At 34.6% G+C, this 13,823-nt stretch overlaps 2 protein-coding genes across 2 annotated transcripts in view; one reads left to right on the top strand and one right to left on the bottom strand.

Annotated features, from left to right (window-relative positions):
* Positions 1-13,823, top strand: part of LOC104858169 (olfactory receptor 1J4) — a 156,814-nt gene that overhangs the window by 31,264 nt on the left and 111,727 nt on the right. The window lies entirely within an intron of this gene.
* On the bottom strand, positions 3,121-4,059 carry LOC109117344 (olfactory receptor 50). Its single transcript, XM_019205944.1, has one exon. The coding sequence runs from the start codon at positions 4,057-4,059 to the stop codon at positions 3,121-3,123; it is 939 nt and encodes a 312-aa protein (XP_019061489.1).

The following is a 13,823-nucleotide window of genomic DNA, read 5'->3' as shown; positions in this document are numbered from 1 at the left end:
CAGTGGTACTTCAGTCCACAAATGTGACTCTTCCCACTATTCTGGTCATGGTGAAGTTCAATATTGACTTTATGGAGAAATTTTATTCAGTTCTCCTCCAGTTCAGTTTGCAACCAGAATCATGGAGAGAATTCAGTTCGTGAATCAAGATACCATTGTATATATGAATGTCCATGTCAGCATTGTTTCTGATACAAAAATGCTGAAAATAAATAAATTGTAAAAAAGAAAAAGTTAAAATGAGCATAAGTGAAACAAATAGGATGCATATGTGTAAATACTGAATAGTTTCTCTAGTGTGAGAAACAGAAAGTGTAAATAATGAATAAAAGGCATAATAGATGCTGTGAAATAGGAAGAAAAGAAGCAAAGGGGAAGGGGAAATGGGAAGGGTAGGGGAAAAGAAAGATGGGAATAGAATTAACATAAGAAAAAGAAAATACTGAAACAAAGTCTTTGTAGATAGGGAGGGGTGGATGGGTCAAAGGGAGGGCAGGGGAATGGGGAAAAAATAAGAACCAAGATGGGTTATGTAAATGTGCAAATTTCAAATGATGAATGTCAGTATACTGTACATCTGAAATGTACCAATAAAATTAATTAATTTAAAAATTAGAAAAAAGAGTAAAAATTAAGCATAACAATAGAGCAGATAAGTTTGTTCTAATATCACAGCAGAACAATAATATATACCTAAGTTTCACTGGGACAACAGTACATTACAAAAACTGGAACAATAAATATAGACTTATTTCCTTAATATACACTTCTAAGACAGGCAAATTGAAGGATTATTGCAAAAGAATAAAACTCTAATGAAAAGTAAGCAAATATTGAAAACAGTGGGGATATGGTGTTCTCTAAAGGGAAAAATGATACAAAGGAGGAAGAACTGCAGGAACATCAACAGGTATGTAGGTTTCCCTAGGGAGAAAAGGGCTAAAGGAGTAGGGGAAGTGGGAGGGGTAGAGGAAATGAAAGAAGGTAAAAGAAAACATGAGAAAAGGAAAAAATGGAAGCAAAATCTCTGTAAATAGGGAAGGGTGGAGTGGGTGAGAGAGGGCAGGGGTATGGTGAAACAATGAGAACCAAGACCTGTCTTGAAAAAGGTACAAGATCCCAGTGATGAATGTAACTGTACTGCATAGCTTAAAAATACCAATTAACTTAATGGGAAAAAAAGATGGTTAGTTTCCTGTCAAGCCTCTAGAATATGAAATATTTCTTGAGTACTATTATTTAAAATGAGATCGAATGCCATATACATGGACATACACATAAACACAGCACAACTACATACATGTGATATATCCTTACCCTGCATAGGTGAAATATGTCATTTTGTTTGAGTTATTTCAATAGTCTTATAAAAATTAAAGTAAAATTTCCAGTAAAATGGGTAGAAACAATGGTTGATTTTTTTTTTTTTGTACTAGGGATTGAACTCTGGTCCTTGCACTTGTGAGGCAGGTGGCGCAACCACTGGGCTAAATCCCCAGCACAACATTGCTGAATTTTGAAAAATATTCAAGCAGCTTGTAGATCTCATTGAACTCATGCAAAACAGAATTTTGAATGCCACTTCCACTACATATTACTAGCTTAGTGGCACGTGGCTAATACTAAATTCTTAAATTAGAATTTCCACATTCAAAACAAACCCTAGAGATAAGGGAAGTAAAAAAGAAAATCTGTCACTGTAATTAGCATATAACCACATACTTAAAGAAACTTTGCTTTAAGTAGAGGCAATTTCCTAAGGACTACAGAATAAATTTTGCCATTTCATACAGAAACATAGGACACTGCACTGAGGTAGTTAGGCTGGGAAGTATTTTTCTTCATTTTACAGTCAAATACTTTGTACTTGGATGAAACTGCACTGAAATCCTATTAAACTAGTTTTGTGGCCTAGATTCTGACATCCTGCCTGGCCATTTATTAGCCCACATCTAGAGAGGCTGAATGCCCTCATCAGAAATTTCATGATAGATTACCCTTTGTATGACTCACACCTAGCTGAAGTTTAAAGGAACACTAAAGTTTCTCTTCAGCACTTGGGATATGCACTGTACTATCGGGATCATTATCCTAGCCTTTTATGGAAAGCCATCTGATATCAAATTGTAAAAGAGCTACACTCTTTGAGAAAAAAAATAGTTATGTGTCTCGCTTCCATCAATCTAAGAAAGGAACTAAAAATCAAATAGGAAATGATTAAAGAAATATAAACAGCTGAGGAGAAAATGAGAGGAAGGACAGATGGGAAAGGGTTGGTCAACTGGCACAAATTAGTTAAATAGGAAAAATATGATCTGATGTTCTATGTACAGTAGACTGAATAGGGCTATAACATATTATATACTACAAAAAGTGAAAATAAAAGCTTTTGGATATTTTTAATAAATATATAATAAATATTTAAGGAAATAAATACAATTTGCCCATTTGACACTACAGTGTATAAATGTATCAAAATATCGCATGGTATGTATGACTATCTGGAATTTTTACTTGTGATTTAAAATGAATACATAAGAAATTACAAAACAATCCTGGCATAATGGTACACATTGATAGTCCCAGCACTTGGGAGGCTGAGGCAGAAGCTGTGCCACTAATTCAAGACCAACTTGAACTACAAAGAGCGACCCTGTCTCAAAAAAATAGAAAAAAACAAACAAAATAAAAACTGAAGTTCTTGTTAAAGAATCTAACAAAACTAAATTACAAATACATTGTAAAATAAAACACAAAGGTAAAATCATAAACATAACAGCAGAAAAATTGCATTACATTGAGCAAAGCAAAATTGCTTTGCGACAAAATTTATGCAGTGTTCAACAAAAAAATCGCTAAAAGCTATGACTACATAAAAATTACAGTCTTTAACAGAAGGATAACACATGAAAAGGAGAAAGACAGGAAAATACATGTTTGTACAACATTTCAATGGACTCCAATAATCAACAAGACTAATAGAAAAACTACGTCTAATATGAAACATAGATGAAAAAAGAGAGCCACATTGAGATTCATTCAGAAACAATTCAGAGAGGAGACTACTTACCTTAGCTATGGGAAGATTTCATATCCAGACAATATGAAGTGCAATGACCATCACACTGAAAAATTTCCTCTACTAAGCAAATTTCCCAGAGCGCTTTTCATAGTCCGATTCCTCAGACTGTAGATAAAGGGATTCAGCATGGGTGTGACCAGACTGTACACAGCAGCCACAATGATATCCTTGTCATTAGTGTTACTGGATGAGGGGACAAAATAGAGACCAATAATTGCTCCATAGTAGAGAGTAACCACAGAGAGATGAGAACCACATGTGGATAAGGCTTTGTAGATTCTCTTCATGGAAGGAGCTCTCAGGATGGTGGCCCCAATGCGGCCATAAGACACCAGAATACACATGAACGGTAGAGTAACAACCATTGATCCTACAATGACAATAACCATTTCATTGACCGTGGTGTCTGAGCTGGACAGTTTAAGTAATGCAGAGAGCTCACAGTAGAAGTGGTGGAGAGTGTTGTCTCCGTAGAAAGAGAGTCGGGCTAAGAGGAGAGTGTGCACAAGGGAATCAAAAGATGATAGGACCCAGGACACAATTACTAGTAGGAAGCAGAGGTTCTGACTCATGATAATGTTGTAGTGAAGGGGATGGCAGATGGCGACATACCTGTCAAAGGCCATTGCTGTGAGAAGTAAGCTGTCAATACCACCAAATAATAAGAAAAAGAATCCCTGGGAAACACACCCAGCATAAGAGATGGATTGACTCTGTGTCAGCATATTCATGAGCATCTTTGGAGCTGTGACTGATGAGAAAGAGATGTCAGTGAGAGCCAAGTGGCTGAGGAAGAAGTACATGGGGGTGTGGAGGCGGGAGTCCAGCCTGATGAGCAGGATGATGAGCAGGTTCCCCAGCACTGTGGTCAGGTACAGGACCAGGAACAGGGCATAGTATGTAACTTGCTCCTCCTTCTGTATAGGAAGCCCCAGGAGAATGAACTCAGAAACACTGCTTTGATTATTTCCTTTCATGCTCTTTTTTTTGTATTGTGCTGAAGATGAAAATGGAAATAGACATGTGAAAAATGGGAGATCATTGTACAGCATAATAAAAAAATGCAGTGTACTGACCCTTGACTTACAAACTCAATTTTCATGAAGAATGATTGTGAATTAAGTTGGTCAGTTGAAGACACAGACTCCTCTACATAGCCTTCAAAGTCTTTCTCCTGTATACTGGCAGATCTCAGTGTTCTTAGGAGACACTGGCCCAGGATTTCTTAATTAACCTCCCCCATGAAATGATGTTGTAATGTTCATTTCAGGACTCTTTAAGGGTATAATTTGAATCTAAGAGCATCTGAAAGCAAAAGTGAAGGGCATTTGGGTCATAACTCAAGAGTTTGTTTCTAAGTTAAAACTAAAATTCCAGTAATAACTCAAGTAGTTCCTGTCAGGCCAGTCATAACTGAAGGATCCACTGTAGTTTGGAAATAATCAGCGTCAGCAAATTCTGACTTGCACATCTCAAACTTTTTGCCACAATAGGGGATAATAGTGATCTAGACAAAAGACATTTGCCTTCCTGAAAACAAATTTAACATTCTTTGGAGAAACATAAAATTTATGAATAATACTCTCAGCACACACTGAGTTTTAACTAAGAGTCTGAGAGTCTGTGACAGAAATCTCTGATTAGAAAATTTGATTAAAGGAAGGTCAGCCAGGAGATGACTTAAAATGTTTTGTTTATCTCTCAATTTTCCTCATTCCTCTGCAGCAGACTTTGGTTAACACTTTATATCCAATGATTGGATTGAATTAAAATAGTCCAGTGGGCTTCTTTGAATCTGCAAGATATTAAGATTTGGAGAAAATATATGAAATGGATCAAGGAAATGCTTTCAGAACACACATCGTAATATAAAATATACACACTTATGTCTTATAATTCAGCCATTGATTTTTCATTTAAAAATGTTCTTTCTCACTCAAAATTTTCAGTATTTTATCACCTTTCAACAGGAATTTTTATGAACTATGAAATAAAGTCTAATCATTTTCCAATTAAAAATTTTTCAGTGACTTTGTTAAAATTAGACATAAAATCAATTTCAGATAAATTATTCTAAAAGGAAAGGTGTCTTATCATGCCCAAAATGAGAAATTCAGTTCAAGATGAATTATTCTATGTGAATTATTCTACATGTACTGTGAAATGGGGTAGTATTTAGGGATCAACAGCACATACTGGACAGGCACATCCACAGTCAATAATAATATTGAATATTAATTCTGCTCCTACTTTGATATGAACCCATGAGCAATGAGAACAGATACCTCTAGAAACAAAGCAGGGAAGGTTTCCAGTTTCTCTCTAGGAGACAGAGTACAGAGAAACAGTTAGAGTCTCCATGGGTTCAAGGTTTCTTGCATGTTGCAGAAGAGCTATGAAATCCAGTAGACATAGAGATGTACATTAGGTCACAGATCCTGAGAAACTGAAGTAAGTTCTGATTTTACAAACCATGGGAAGGACCTGAGGAGCAATTTCTCATCCCCAACTCCAAATTGGAGGCAAATATAATTGCTTCTTCACCTGGATCCCTTGAGTGTAGAACTACTTGTAGAAGAAGCCATTGGAGAATTGACCTATGGGAGAATAATGATGACATCCAAGGAGCAGCTATTAGGGTCTTGGTGAATTACAAAGCTTTTTGTTTTTGAGTTTACAATGGGGAAAATGTAGTTCAGAATTTGTCACAAACCATGATTATTGACTTAATAAGCTAAGTGTCTTGGTTCCAAATTCCATGGTTTATTTTTTAAGAAACAGCAGAAATATTATAATACTTTCATTCTCAGGCTATAAGTGAGGAAAATTATGTATCACGGTCACTAGGGGACTCAGAGTAAGGAGATATAGCTGATATGAGTCTGTCTCTTGCTCAAAAGCTGTCATCTTAGTATTGCATTGGTGCAATATTCTCACAATAAAATAAACATCCTCTAGAAATTTGCCTCTAAATTTCTTTCAAAATACAACCAAGGCTATTCCATACATCTCCATTTCCGTTCTATAATATCTGGTAAAAAAATGAATATTTCTAAATGGGAAGAGAGGAGCTAAAGGTGTAGGGAAGGTGGGATGGGTAGGGGAAGGGTAATAAGGGAAAAGAAAAAAATGTGAGATAATGAAAAGATGAAAATAAAGTGTTTGTAGATGGGGAGGGGAGGAGGGGGTGAAGGGAGGGCAGGGGTAAGGGGAAAAAATGAGAACCAAGACTTGTCATGTAGAGGTACGAGATTCCAACAATGAATGTAACTGTACTGTATCCCTAAAATGTACCAATAAAGTCAAAGCTGAAAAAATGAATATTGTGTGTTCATTTTTTCAAGGTAAAGATATTTGAATATTTAGAAATGTTATTATTTGGGTCTCTTTATGTTAAAAATCAACCTGTTCATGGAACTACTCTTTGTGTGATGAACTGTTGTAAGATTATTTAGACTTCAGAAATTGTTTCTGGCTCCTATATATCACCATTGGTCATGTGTTGCCTGATCATAATGCTACATGTAACCTGCTTGTTTTCATAGAAGTGAAAGGCTGACAGCTTCCTTTTCACACCAAACAAAAATGTACCTCCTTCTTTCCTTATATGTATAACAAAGAGAAATACAGCATAAATTTATATCTATGTCTAATTCTACAGACTCAATGTTGTACTCTCTTACATTTCTATGTTGACGCTCCAGTAGCATGTGCTTGGAGATATGTTCTGTAATGAAGTCATTAATATTGAATAAGTATAATGTTGGGCCCTGATATCATAGGATTAGTGGCTTTATAAGACCAGAAACACTTTTCTTTTGCCACATGAGGACAGAACAAGAAACCAGCTATCTGTGAACCAAGAAGAGTCCTCACTAAAACAACAAATCAGCTAGAATATTGGACATCTAGCTTCCAGAATGTAAATTCCTTGTTTAGGTCAAATAAACTCTGGCACATTATGAGGAAGGCTGAGAAATTTGAGTCGTGTATTTGTATGTATACAAATATAAATATATTTTTAGAGATGAATACAAATAGAAATAAAACTACGGTATATATTTTCTCTGGAGAGGAGACTGTTGAGTAATAGTTAGATCATTTAAAGGTAAATTTCTAATATCAAATGATGCTTTCATAATGGATGATAGATATTGGTAAGCAGGAAAAAATGTTCCAATGGAAGTGGGAAAGTGGACAAAGGAAGAGAAAAGGAAAAAGAGAATAGAATAGAATGGAAGTGAAACTTTTGTAAATAAAGAGGGGAAGAAGGGATGAAGGGAGGGGAGGTGCATGGGAAAAAAGAATGAAGATATATTATGTACAGACACAAATTCTCTATTGTAAATGTGATCATTTGGTACATCAAAAGTGTACCAATAAAATTAATTTTTAAAAAATAGTCCTAGTCCTTAATGGGTGAAAAATATTATAGACAGAAATGAGTATATGAAATGCACAACTTTATGAATTATCACAAGAGAAACACGTTTTTACCTAAAAAGGGACTTATTTATCACATATCTGTATATTAGTATTCATGCTATTGTATTTATTCATAAGAAAGATTCTATAAACATTCTCATACATGACTTTTATTGAGTAGTGACACTTAGTTTTGATGGTTATGCACACTGGACCAGAAGTGCTGACCTATGGGGTTTACACTGGGCATCTCCAGTTGAATGCAGCTTATTTGACTTAAATTAAATCTTAAGGATATAGGGTTATGATATATCTTTAAATACAGAAGTTTGGCATATGCTCATAGAAATGTATGTCTGTATAAGAAGTAATTTATACATCTACAAAAAGAAGAAAATTATGCAGTTGGCATTATAGAGAAATGGAGAAATGATAATTTATTAAAATTTTATTTTAAGCATTTCATTATTGATGTGAGAAAAGATTCAAATGCACTTGTAGCTCAAAATACATAAAAAATTAATATATTCCAAAGCCTATCAAGGACTGAAGAAAAGTTTTTAGAATTTTGAAAAAAAAATGGAATATTGTAATCAGACACATAGGACGAGGGAATTCTTTATTTTTTCAAATTCTAATATATTTACTTAAACTTTAGTAGAAAGAAATGGATTTATTTCCAAGTCCAAATTCAAAATCCCTTCAGGGATGAAAATCTTTATATTCTGTAATAACTTCATCCTGTAGAATTGTAATTAAATCATACACTATTGCCATTCTACTATCGTATCTCCTATGACCTGTGACTCAATTTCTTATCACATAGTATTAAGTCTGGTGCTTGCATTTCAATGCAAGGTCTAAACCAGCTTGTAGTTTTCAGTTACGAATGTTCCCTGGACTCTAAAATCTCATAGCTTTGCTTTTTTTTTGGTTTGGTTTTCATGAATTCATATAACCACAGTTACAGCAACATACATAAAATTTTTTCTGCTCTATATACTTTTTTGGCATTTTTCATACTTCCGTTTCTCAAAGCCTTATGAATTACTTATTATCTTAATCATCATCTCTTTGTTTTGCATTTTCTAGGATCTGATACACTTGGAAATACATTATATGTAGTTTCTGAGTATCACCATTTTACAAAGAGGCTTAGCAGTGATAGTTAAGTTTGATACACATGCTCCACAGCAGAGTAGCCATTGGGAGTTACAATTTACAGAATCCTTTTGGCATACATACTGGGATATGTATTCCTATATATTTATATAAATATTTGTATCAGCACTGATCCTGATGAAAAATGCTGAACATCAAAGTAAGAATAAAAAAGGAAAAGAAAAATAATTAAAATGGGCATGACAACAGAGCACATCTCGAAGTAGATTATGAAAATATAAACATGAATTTAACAAGGGCAATAGTAGATTACAAAAAGTGAAACAGAATAAATATAAATTTATTTCATTTATATGCAGCTCTGAGGCAGGCACATCGAAGGATTACTGCAAAAGTAATAGCATATAGCATAGTGCATGCCTTGTTCCTCCTTCTGGATAGGAATCCCCAAGAGGATGAATTCAGATGCACTGCTCTGATTACTCCCTCATGCTCTTTTCTACTCTTTTGCTTGACAAACAACACCAGTGGGGAAATAAGAGAACAAGAAGTCATTGTGTTGATTACATAATTAAAGTATGATTTGAAGTACCTGTATGTGCATTTTAACCTGAATATCTCAAGATTTTTATCACATTCATTTACAATGATGATCTGGACAAAGACAACCATTTACCTATCTGGAACACACCTCAACATCTTTTAGGAAAACCATGAACCATCTGAATGATCATTAGTTCAGAACGGGTTCCAACTTGAGAACTCTAGGAGTGCATGATAGAAATCTGAGGTTAGGGACTTAGGTGCAAGGCAAGATCAGGGACCAATTAATCAAAAGCTAATAGATTATTTTTAATGAATTGTCAGCCTCTAATAACCTCTCAAACACACTTTGGTTAATGCTTCATTTCTAGGATTTATATTACGATAAATGAATGCAGTGGGCTGCTATTGAACTGTGAAGTATAAACCCTTCAGTTTGAAGGATTTTGAATCCTCCAAACTACCAGGGTTTGGAAAGTGGTAGTAGGTGAAGGCAAGGACCTCAAGGGCATGAATCTACATCAATAACATAAAATATCAGTGTCACACCTTGTATGCATTCACTAGTTTTTCCTTAAAGAAAATCTTTTCCTACTCAACATTTTCAGTCTTCCATCACCCTTTCTGAAGGAATTTTCAAGGAATGTGGAGACAAAAATCTATTTTACTTTCAAATACCCTGTGTGTAGTCTCTCAATTCAAAACTGTTCATGCTTTTTCAAGTCCTTTGAATACCAGTGAATATTTGACTTTTCTAATCACATCCTGGATCTTCCAAACAAGTTCTTTCTGTCTCTCTGACATAATCAAGTAATACCTTTTCCATTATCATGGATACTAATCAGAGTTTCATGTAATGATTCTTTTTTCATTCATAAAGTATATTGGCACATTTAGGTATACAATATGATGATATTCATCATTGGGAATTTAGGTCTTTACAAGATATATCTTGGTTCTTATTTTTTGTAATGATTCTTAACTGATATTTTTCTTATCATATTTTTAATATTTCTTATATCTACTAACAGGCTTTCTATCTTTCTCCTTCAGGTCAGTTGGTCTTAGACATACTTCTGTGAACAAACACAAAGGAACATAGAAAGAGAAGAGGATAATTTGGCTACTAATAAATAGAACCTATACTTTTAAACACAGATTCATAAATCTGAAGGTCTTTGTCTTTCACAGCTGAAGAGGTTTGTGAAGTTAAGAATCTTTATTCATTTTGGAGTTAACAGAGTTTACATTAATGTACCAATTCTTTCAACTTGATTGAAATTACCTTAAAATTCCAACATCTTTAGCATACTGTTAAAATATTTTGTTAATGTAATATTACTATGTGATGTGAATAATATATTGAATTATGTTACCTTGTTAGTAGCAGTCAGTTTCTTACAACAAAATGCAAACTAACTGCCTGTAGAACATGTAGGTTGTTTATAATATTTTGATATGTTTAGTAGTATTAATAATATTGTCTAGAAATGGAATTGGAAGGACTGTACATTCGTGATTTTTGATAGATCATCAAATTAAAACTCCAGGTGGAGAAGAAGACCACTTTATGTATCATCTAAAAAGAAATTATGATTATTTTCATGATAATATAAGAGTCTGTCATATGAAGGTATAAATTGGGCATTCCAACTAAGTATCTGGAGAGAACAGAGAGGACTTGAGAGACAGAGAAAATTCAAGGCATAGTCAGTCTAGGAACTACATGGAGGTAGAGAACTGTAGAAAAGCAAGAGCACATAAAGCCTTTTCTGCTATAATAGAACTTTTAATTCTAATTTCAGAGCAAAAGTATTCTGAAGAAAATATTTAAATAAGGCAGGACTAAAATTTTTAAATACTCTCCTGCCTACTTCAAAGAGAGACAAGAATGTCAGCAGAGATCTGAATAAAAGGTTATTGCACTAGTTGAGATGCAAAATCATATCTGCTTCCACATGTATTGTGACAGTAGAGATTAAAAATAATTAGAGATTTGGTATAAAAATGGAAAGGAACCCAACAGACTTAATAAGGGCTAATGATAAGCAAAGGAGATATGTTTTTCTGCTATCATCTCAAAAATTTGACATAGGTATTATTGGTTTGAGGTAAATTGTTCTACATGGAGATTTGGTTGTGCACTATCATCTCAGAATTTGGATAGATAATTCAAAATAAGTTACACAGAGCTGTCTATCATACTAAGGTGTGAAGATGAGGTAGAATTTAGGAATCAGTAGCACACATACACATGTACACACACACAAACACATCCAGGCATGCTACTTAGTGTAAATTCCACTCTTGCTTTGACATGGGCCCTTAGATTTATGAGTACAGATACCTTCAGTTACAAATCATGAAAAAATTCTTCATTTCTCTCTAGCAGTCTTGGAATACAATGAAACAAATGGAGTCTTTAAGGAATTCAAAGTTGAACTGAGGTAGGAAAAAGACATTAAGTTAGAAAAAAACCAAGATAGATACATGTATATCCATTTCTTCCCAACTCCTGGGATATTGATGTGACTTCTAATTTTTCAAATAATGGAGGAGGGCCAGAGGCAACCTCTATCCTCAGCTCCAAATTAGAATAAGAATGCTATATTGCTTCTTTGCCATTGGTTCTCTTGGGGAAAGAACTATATGCTGAAGCAGAAGGTGGAGAGTTTACTCTTGGAGGAATAATGCTAATAATCACAAGGCAGCCATTAAGAACTTGGGGGTTTACAAAGCTGTTTGGGTTCACAGTGTACCAGGGGGAAAATCTGATGCAGAGTCCATTGCAAATTGAGCTAGAAGTGTCAGAACCAGTGATTCTTGCTTCTGAATCCCATGTCATTTCAATAACACAAAACACCCTAAAACCTTCTCTCTATGAATCACACATTGAGGGAACTCACATTTCATCATAGAAAAACTATTCAGTATTTACACATGTATGTCCTATTTATTTCACCTGAGTATGACCAAAATGGGCATCCATTTAGCAATAAATGTCTCTAGTTTTTCATTCTTTATTTCTGAGTAGTATTCCATTTTATACATATTAAAAAACACACACACATCTTCTTTATCCAGTCTCTAATTGATGGGCAATTGGGCTGTTTATAAGCTGAACATCACAGGTCATTTGAGAAATGCAGATGAAAACAACACTGAGATTCCACCTGATCCCAGAAAGAATGCCTGTTATAAAGAAATCAAACAGCCGGCATGGTGGTGCATGCCTGTAATCCCAGCACTTGGGAGGCTGAGGCAGGAGGATTGCTGTGAGTTCAAGACCAGCTTGGGCTACATAGTGAGTTCCAGGTCAGTCTCAACTACACAGTGAGACCCTGTAAAACCCCAAAAAAAAAAAAAAAAAAAAAAAAAAAGAAAAAGAAATCAACCAATAACAGGTGCTGGTGGGGTTCTGGGGAGAAAGGAACCCTTCCTATTGCTGGTGGGAGTGCAGACTTGTGCAACCATTGTGGAAATCAATATGAAGATACCCCAAAAAACTAGGAGTGGTGGCCCCATTTGACAGCTCTTCCTCTGCTGGGTATCATCCCAAAAGAACTAAAAGAATCATACCACAGTGATATATATGCACACCCATATTTATGACAGCACAGTTTGTATCAGCTAAAATTTGGAAACAGCCCAACCATTATTATATTAGAATTGAACAAAGCTTTTGAACAAATTGACTTAATAGATGTCTACAAAATGTTCCACCTCACAAAATCAGAATATACATTCTTTTCCACTACATACTGGTCATTCTCAAAAATAGACCACATGCTAGCTGAATGAAGAAAAGACTTTCTCCGTTATGAAAAACTAAAAATGTAAATAAGAATTAAAATGTATAATTGATGATGTGAAAGAAGAAAAGGTCTGCAGGAGTAGGGGAATTGAGAGGGACAGGAGAAAGGAAAGAAGGGAAAAGAAAAAAATACGGGGAATTTAAAAAATGGAAACAAAGTGTTTGTAAATAGGGTAGGGTAGAATGGGGGTGCAGGGAGGCAGGAGAATGGGAGAAAATCAAAACCAAGATAAATCCCATAAAGGTACAAGATCAAAATGATGAAATAACTGTGTTGTTTACTAAATTGTACCAATAAACTTAATGGAAAAAAAGTAAAACTGCATTTCTTGTTAATGAAACTAACAAAAGAAAATTACAAAAACATTTCAAAATAAAAACAAAGGTAAAATCATAAAGGTAGTGGCCGAAAAGTTTTGTCATGTTGAACAATGCAAAGTGCCCTGTTACAAAAATTTGTATATTATTCAGTAAAAGAATCACTAAAAGCTGTCTACATAAAAATTACAATCTTTGTAATAGAAGAATAACACATGAATAGGAGAAATACAAAAAAAGCTTTTTGTAATAACCTTTCTCGAGACTCTGATAATCAACAGGACAAATAGAAAAACCATGCCTAATACGAAACATACATGTGAAAAAAGAGTCCCATCAAGATTCATTCAAAAATAATTCAGAGGAGAGTACATATCCTTGGCTACGGACGATCTTATATCCAGATAGTAGGAACTACAGTGACCATCACAATGAAAATTTCCCTCTACTAAGCAGATTTCTCAGAGCACTTTGGATATCCTGATTCCTCAGACTGTAGATGAAGGGATTCAGCATGGG

Source organism: Fukomys damarensis, unplaced genomic scaffold (genome assembly GCF_012274545.1).
Source record: "Fukomys damarensis isolate Sample0158 unplaced genomic scaffold, DMR_v1.0_HiC HiC_scaffold_36, whole genome shotgun sequence".
NCBI lineage: Eukaryota > Metazoa > Chordata > Mammalia > Rodentia > Bathyergidae > Fukomys > Fukomys damarensis.
This window is presented reverse-complemented; position numbering and strand designations above follow the sequence as displayed.

What these genes read in the sequence shown, in the direction of transcription:
- LOC109117344 (XM_019205944.1), bottom strand. Translation starts at nt 4,059, where the DNA reads ATGAAAGGAAATAATCAAAGCAGTGTTTCTGAGTTCATTCTCCTGGGG.